General features: G+C 43.7%; 1 protein-coding gene across 1 annotated transcript in view; it reads left to right on the forward strand.

Annotated features, from left to right (window-relative positions):
* The window catches only part of LOC109925638 (autophagy-related protein 9A-like), a 25,898-nt gene that overhangs the window by 7,195 nt on the left and 10,702 nt on the right, over positions 1-8,001 (forward strand). Inside the window, exon 7 of the mRNA XM_048599293.1 lies at positions 4,327-4,417. Within this exon, the coding sequence (XP_048455250.1) occupies positions 4,327-4,417 (91 nt within the window). The remainder of the gene's footprint in view (positions 1-4,326; positions 4,418-8,001) is intronic.

Here is an 8,001-nt window from a genome sequence, read left to right on the forward strand (position 1 = left end):
AGCCCCTGCAGTTTCCTTCTCCATCCTATGCATCCTAAATCTTGCCTCATCGCCTCATAATTGCCTTTCCCCCAGCTATAACTCTTGCCCTGCGGTATATACCGATCCCTTTCCATCGCTCAGAAGGGAAGGGGGGAGAGGAGGAGAGCATTAGTCATTGGGGACTCCATAGTTAGGGGGACAGATAGGAGATTCTGTGGGAACGAGAGAGACTCGCGGTTGGCGTGTTGCCTCCCAGGTGCCAGGGTCCGTGATGTCTCGGATCGTGTTTTCGGGATCCTTAAGAGGGAGGGGGAGCAGCCCCAAGTCGTGGTCCACATAGGCACCAACGACATAGGTAGGAAAAGGGATGGGAATGTAAGGCAGAAATTCAAGGAGCTAGGGTGGAAGCTTAGAGCTAGAACAAACAGAGTTGTTATCTCTGGTTTGTTACCCGTGCCATGTGCTAGCGAGGCGAGTAATAGGGAGAGAGAGCAGTTGAACACGTGGCTACAGGGATGGTGCAGGAGGGAGGGATTCAGATACCTGGATAATTGGGGCTCATTCTGGGGTAGGTGGAACCTCTACAAACGGGATGGTCTACACCTGAACCAGAGGGGTACCAATATCCTGGGGGGGAAATTTGCTAATGCTCTTCGGGAGGGTTTAAACTAATTCAGCAGGGGGATGGGAACCTGAATTGTAGCTCCAGTGTACAGGAGGTTGAGAGTAGTGAGGTCATGAATAAGGTTTCAAGGTCGCAGGAGTGTACCGGCAGGCAGGAAGGTGGTTTGAAGTGTGTCTACTTCAATGCCAGGAGCATCCGGAATAAGGTGGGTGAACTTGCAGCATGGGTTGGTACCTGGGACTTCGATGTTGTGGCCATTTTGGAGACATGGATAGAGCAGGGACAGGAATGGTTGTTGCAGGTTTCGGGGTTTAGATGTTTCAGTAAGATCAGGGAAGGTGGTAAAAGAGGGGGAGGTGTGGCATTGTTAGTCAAGGACAGTCTTACGGTGGCAGAAAGGACGTTTGATGAGTACTCGTCTGCTGAGGTAGTATGGGCTGAGGTTAGAACCAGGAAAGGAGAGGTCACCCTGTTGGGAGTTTTCTATAGGCCTCTGAAAATTTCCAGAGATGTAGAGGAAAAGATTGCAAAGATGATTCTGGATAGGAGCGAAAGTAACAGGGTAGTTGTTATGGGGGACTTTAACTTTCCAAATATTGACTGGAAATGCGATAGTTCGAGTACTTTAGATGGGTCAGTTTTTGTCCAATGTGTGCAGGAGGGTTTCCTGACGCAGTATGTAGATAGGCCAACAAGAGGCGAGGCCACTTGAATTTGGTATTGGGTAATGAACCAGGCCAGGTGTTAGATTTGGAGATAGGTGAGCACTTTGGTGATAGTGACCACAATTTGGTTACATTTACTTTAGCGATGGAAAGGGATAGGTATATACCGCAGGGCAAGAGTTATAGCTGGGGGAAGGCAATTATGAGGCGATCAGGCAAGATTTAGGATGCATAGGATGGAGAAGGAAACTGCAGGGGCTGGGCACAATTGAAATGTGGAGCTTGTTCAAGGAACAGCTACTGCGTGTCCTTGAGAAGTATGTACCTGTCAGGCAGGGAGGAAGTGGTCGAGCGAGGGAACCATGGTTTACTAAAGAAGTTGAATCTCTTGTCAAGAGGAAGAAGGAGGCTTATGTAGAGATGAGGCGTGAAGGCTCAGTTAGGGCGCTTGAGAGTTACAAGTTAGCCAGGAAGGACCTAAAGAGAGAGCTAAGCAGAGCCAGAAGGAGACATGAGAAGTCTTTAGCAGGTAGGATCAAGGAAAACCCTAAAGCTTTCTATAGGTATGTCAGGACTAAAAGAATGACTACAGTAAGATTAGGGCCAGTCAAGGACAGTAGTGGGAAGTTGTGCTTGGAGTCCGAAGAGATAGGAGAGGCGCTAAATGAATATTTTTCGTCAGTATTCACACAGGAAAAAGACAATGTTGTCGAGGAGAATACTGAGATACAGGCTATCAGACTAGACGGGATTGAGGTTCATAAGGAGGAGGTGTTAGCAACTCTGGAAAGTGTGAAAATAGACAAGTCCCCTGGGCCAGATGGGATTTATCCTAGGATCCTCTGTGAAGCCAGAGAGGAGATTGCAGACCTTTTGGCTTTGATCTTTATGTCGTCATTATCTACAGGAATAGTGCCAGAAGACTGGAGGATAGCAAATGTTGTCCCCTTGTTCAAGAAGGGGAGTAGAGACAACCCTGGTAATTATGGACCAATGAGAATTACTTCGGTTGTGGGTAAAGTGTTGGAAAGGATTATAAGAGATAGGATTTATAATCATCTAGAAAGGAATAACTTGATTAGGGATAGTCAACACGGTTTTGTGAAGGGTAGGTCGTGCCTCACAAACCTTATTGAGTTCTTCGAGAAGGTGACCAAACAGGTGGATGAGGGTAAAGCGGCTGATGTGGTGTATATGGATTTCAGTAAAGCGTTTGATAAGGTTCCCCACGGTAGGCTACTGCAGAAAATACGGAGGCATGGGATTGAGGGTGATTTAGTGGTTTGGATCAGAAATTGGCTAGCTGTAAGAAGATAGAGGGTGGTAGTTGATGGGAAATGTTATGTTCTATGTTCTCTCTATGGAGTTCAGTTACTAGTGGTGTACCGCAAGGATCTGTTTTGGCGCCACTGCTGTTTGTCATTTTTACAAATGACCTGGATGAGGGCGTAGAAGGACGGGTTAGTAAATTTGCGGATGACACTAAAGTTGGTGGAGTTGTGGTTAGTGCGGAAGGATGTTGCAGGTTACAGAGGGACATAGATAAGCTGCAGAGCTGGGCTGAGAGGTGGCAAATGGAGTTTAATGTGGAAAAGTGTGAGGTGATTCACTTTGGAAGGAGTAACAGGAATACAGAGTACTGGGCTAATGGTAAGATTCTTGGTAGTGTGGATGAGCAGAGAGATCTCGGTGTCCATGTGCATCGATCACTGAAAGTTGCCACCCAGGTTGATAGGGTTGTTAAGAAGGCGTACGGTGTTTTAGGTTTTATTGGTAGAGGGATTGAGTTTCGGAGCCATGAGGTCATGTTGCAGCTGTACAAAACTCTGGTGCGGCCGCACTTGGAGTATTGCGTACAGTTCTGGTCACCACATTATAGGAAGGATGTGGAAGCATTGGAAAGGGTGCAGAGGAGATTTACCAGGATGTTGCCTGGTATGGAGGGAAGGTCTTATGAGGAATGGCTGAGGGTCTTGAGGCTGTTTTCGTTAGAGAGAAGGTTAAGAGGTGACTTAATAGAGACATACAAGATGATCAAAGGATTAGATAGGGTGGACAGCAAGAGCCTTTTTCCTCGGATGGTGATGGCTATCACGAGGGGACATAGCTTTAAATTGAGGGGTGATAGATATAGGACAGATGTCAGAGGTAGGTTCTTTACTCAGAGTAGTAAGGGCATGAAATGCCCTGCCTACAACAGTAGTAGACTCGCCAACTTTAAGGGCATTTAAATGGTCATTGGATAAACATATGGATGATAATGGAATAGCGTAGGTTAGATGGGCTTCAGATTGGTTTCACAGGTCAGCGCAACATTGAGGGCCGAAGGGCCTGTACTGCACTGTAATGTTCTATGTTCTATGTTCACAGAATGCACACAGTATTCTTAACAAGGGAGACAATCTATAGGCATTAATAAAGATACATAGGTATGATCTAATCACCATTACAGAAGCATGGCTGCATGGTGACCAGAATATTGAAGGGCATTCGATATTTAGAAAGGACAGAAAAGAAGGAAAGCTAGGTTGGAATTGCACTGATAAAGGGCGAATTAGTGATTTTTATTGACGTAATATCTTGTAGAAGAACCTTTAGGGATGAGTGACCAAAATATGGTAGAATTTCACATTATATTTAAAGGGAGGTAGTTCAATCTGAAGCATGACTGTTAAATGTGAATAAGGGAGATTATGAAGACATGAGCAAAAATTGGCTGAATGGATTGAGAAAATACATGAAAAGGCACGAGTGTATATGGGTAATGGATTTTTTTTTAAAAAGAGAACTGTTGTATAATTTACAGCAACTATACATTCCTTTGAGGTGCAACATCTCAAACAAGGTCAGTCAACTGTGGCTCACAACAGGACGTGAGAGAGAAAACAGAGAACTACAGAACTACTAGCCTAGTATCTGGAATAGGGAAAATGCTAGAATTGATTATAAAGGATCAGATAATCAGACAATTGGATGATTGGGCAGAATCAGCTTGGATTGGAGAATGGGAAAATCATATTTGACAGTCTTGTAAGAGTTATTGGAATATTTTAGCAACAAAATTGATAAAGCAGAATTGAGTGGTTTAGTATACTTTGATTCTCAGAAGGTTTTTGATGAAGTTCCCCCACAGGAGGATGGGGTGGTACACATTAAAACACATGGGATAGGACATAATGTATTGGCACGGTCTAAGTACTGGCTAACAGGCAGAAAACACACAGCAGCAACAGACGGAGCTCCTCAATACCAAACCCAGTCAAATGCAGCCTCAATATCATGGGCAATCACTCTCACCTCACCTCTGGAATTCAGCTCTTCTGCCACGTTTGGACCAAGGCTGTAATAAGACCAGCAGCTCAGTGGCCCACTCAGATTTGTACAAACTGGGCCTGTATTCTCCAGGGTTTCAAAGAATGAGAGTTGATCTCAGTGAAGCTTACCAAACATTGAAACAAATAGACAAGACAGATGCAGATAAGGTGTTTCCCTTGGCTGGGAGTCTTGGACCAGAGGGCACAGTTTAAAAATATAGGAGATGAAATTTAGGACTGAGATGAAGAGAATTTTGTTTTACTCAGTTGTAACCTTCGGAATTGTCTACCACAGAGGGCTGTGGAAACTCAGTCTGAGTATGTTTAGGGTAGAGTTTGACAGATTTCTGATTTACCACAGTGTACAGAGTTATGGTGAAGGGGCAGGTAAAAGACATTGAAGAGTTCGATCAGCCATGATCGTATGGCAGGACAGGCTCGGACTGAATGGCCTACTCCTGTTTCTTTGTTCCTGTCAGAAGTGGGAAAAAGTGGAAATGCAATGGGTTTTGAGCCACAGCCAGTGGGACAGGGACAAAAGGAAAGTATGTAACGAAGGGGTAGTCAAGAGAAATTAAATGCCCAAACTTTAGTGCAGGGCCAAAGAAGTGGAAATGGGACACCTAAGAAAACAGATGACCAATCTAGAGACGGTGCGAATGCAGAATGACCAACAGCCACTTTTTGATGGATGTGATTTGAAATTGTTCAACTGACTGTTGAGATCTCGAGGCTGTTCCTCAAGTTTCCACTAAACCTCACTGGAAGATATAGGAGACTGAGGTCAGTGTGAAACAAAGGTGGAATACTAAAACGACAGGCAATTAGAAAAACTTGGATTGAAGGTGTTAAATAAATCAATTACCCAATCTCTGTTCAGTTTTCATTTTGGATAGTAAATCTCATCGTGAGCAGTGAATAAAAAGCAACATTGAGAAAAGTACTGAGACTGGGACAGAAGGGACAGGTGATGCTTCCCCTGTGCTTGTACGGAAATGTGTCATAGGATCAGGGAAGTTGGAGATAATTGAAGAAGAGACAAGAGTGTTGTACAGGAAATGGTTCCGTTGGAAGAGACAACGTGTTTGGTGGTGGCATTATGTTGGAGCTGGCAGAATGGCTGAGAATGATCCACTGAATTCGGAGGCTGGTATTACATGCTAGAGATAACTATTCAAACAGAGTTCAAAACCACACTTTTAGTTCAGTTAACTAAACTCCATAAAACACAGCCCAATGAGCTTGAGCTCCTCATTTTTTATACACCCAATTAACCCTCAATTAACAAATCCATCACTGCTCCCACGTTCCATTAGGTCTCCGGCATTCCTTCAGACCGTATTAATGATAACAGGTGCTGGGATGGAAGGTGAGGACAAGGGCAACAATTTTGTGGTTCTTGGAGAGGGTGGGGGTAGGGTTAGGGGTGGGGATAGTAAGAAAACATTCAACTTACATTTGCCACCATCGGCCACGTGAACCAGCAGGTCCTCCTCCCCGGGTGGTGAATCGGTGTAGGAGGACTGCAGTCGCTGGTACTCCGTGGTGAATGCTGCCATCTCAGGCTGCCATTCCTCAACTTGTGCCAGACATTCTCATCATTCGATGACACAGGAAGATCCCTTGGACAGACAGCAAGGCTCGAAACTGCAAAGAGGACAAAGCGTCGTAAAAATGCAACATTAAAACCAACACAGACATGGTTTCTACAGCTTCCTATCGAGTCTCGTTTCATTTCCAGACCTCTCCAGCTGCTCCCACAAGCTAGTGTACAATGGGAACGTGCAATAGGCACGATTAATTAATGACTACATGATGAAGTAGCCGAACATGATTGAATATTGTATTTTCTTTAGGGAGAATGGTGGTCTAAGACAAATAGATCTAATTCAATGCAATCAGTAAACTTCACCCAGTCAGAAAGGAGACCCCATCCAGAGTGACAGACAGCCTGAGTGAGTATTGTTATGAAGTTGTGTAGAATACTCATGAATTGAAAGGCAGGAAGCTAGAATGTGTTTGGAAAAACAATAAGGGAGAAAAAAAATGTGTGGTTCCTTCAAGAGATAAATGCTTTTCTAAGTTTAGAGTTTTGCACAGAGAATGTGTCTGTAAAATAGCTGAAAAAACGTACAGACAGTTCTAAAATTGAAATCTGTATCGATTGGCTGAGTGAGTGGAAACCTCAGGCTAGGCAAAGACAGACACGAGAATTCCTAGAAGCATGGCACTCCACGAAGCATGCTATTAATAAACACATTGAACTTGACCCCATATACATTTCACTACAAAGGAAAACCGGAAGTGAGGCGATCCATCTCAACAGACCCCAGAGTTTAAAAACTAGGCGGGAAAACACACCTACGCTTCATTGGAGGCTGCACTGAGGATGTTACCCAGCACGGTAACGAAACGTCTGCGAAAGAAACCAGCTCGGCAAGCCAACCAATCTCAAAAATCCAAATAACTTTCCAGAAATAGTTATAAATCAAGATGTGAGACAGAAGGCGGCCCTTCAAACAATTACAGTCACCAGGGAAAGTCTACTGAGAAAATTATTATAACAAAAAAGTTGACAAGTTCCACAGTCCTAATAGACTTCATCCCAGAGTCTTAAAAGAACCAGTTGTCAAAATTCCCTAAATTATGGAATGGTCCCATCAGATGGAAAATAGCAAATATAATTCCTCAATTGAAGAAAGTAGTGAGCCAGGAAGAAGGAAATTTCAGACTAGTTAGTTTAATATGTCAGTGAGAAATTACCAGGATTGATTATTCAGGAGGTTACTAAATAGCACTTAGAAAATCTCAGTAAAATCAGGCAGAGGCAACATGGTTTTGTAAAAGGGAAATAGCATTTGATTAATATTTTGGAGTTCTTTTAGGAAGTAATAGCCAACATGGATAACAGGGAATCTGTACATGTTGTGTATAAAGAATACCAAGATTAAAAAGATTAAAGATTAAAAAGTACAACAAAGTTTACTGAGCAAAATTACTGCTTATGATGGGGGTCGTGGGGAGGGGGTATCCATAAGTAGAGGATTGGTTAGCTAACAGATGCAATGGTAACAGCACTGGACAAGTAATCCAGAATGCCAGGCTTATGTTCAGGGAACACAAGTTCAAAATCCATCACAGCAGATAGCGAAACTTCAATTCAATAAACAACAACAACAACAACAACAAAAAAAACAAAAGTTGCTGGAAAAGCTCAGCAGCTCTGGAAGCATCTGTGAAGGAGAAAACAGAGTTAATGTTTCGGGTCCGGTGACCCTTTCCTCGGAACCAGTTCTGAAGAAGGGTCACTGGACCCGAAACGTTAACTCTGTTTTCTCCTTCACAGATGCTGCCAGACCTGCTGAGCTTTTCCAGCAACTTTGTTTTTGTTCCTGATTTACAGCATCTGCAGTTC

Source organism: Rhincodon typus, chromosome 7 (assembly GCF_021869965.1).
Source record: "Rhincodon typus isolate 14 chromosome 7, sRhiTyp1.1, whole genome shotgun sequence".
Lineage (NCBI taxonomy): Eukaryota > Metazoa > Chordata > Chondrichthyes > Orectolobiformes > Rhincodontidae > Rhincodon > Rhincodon typus.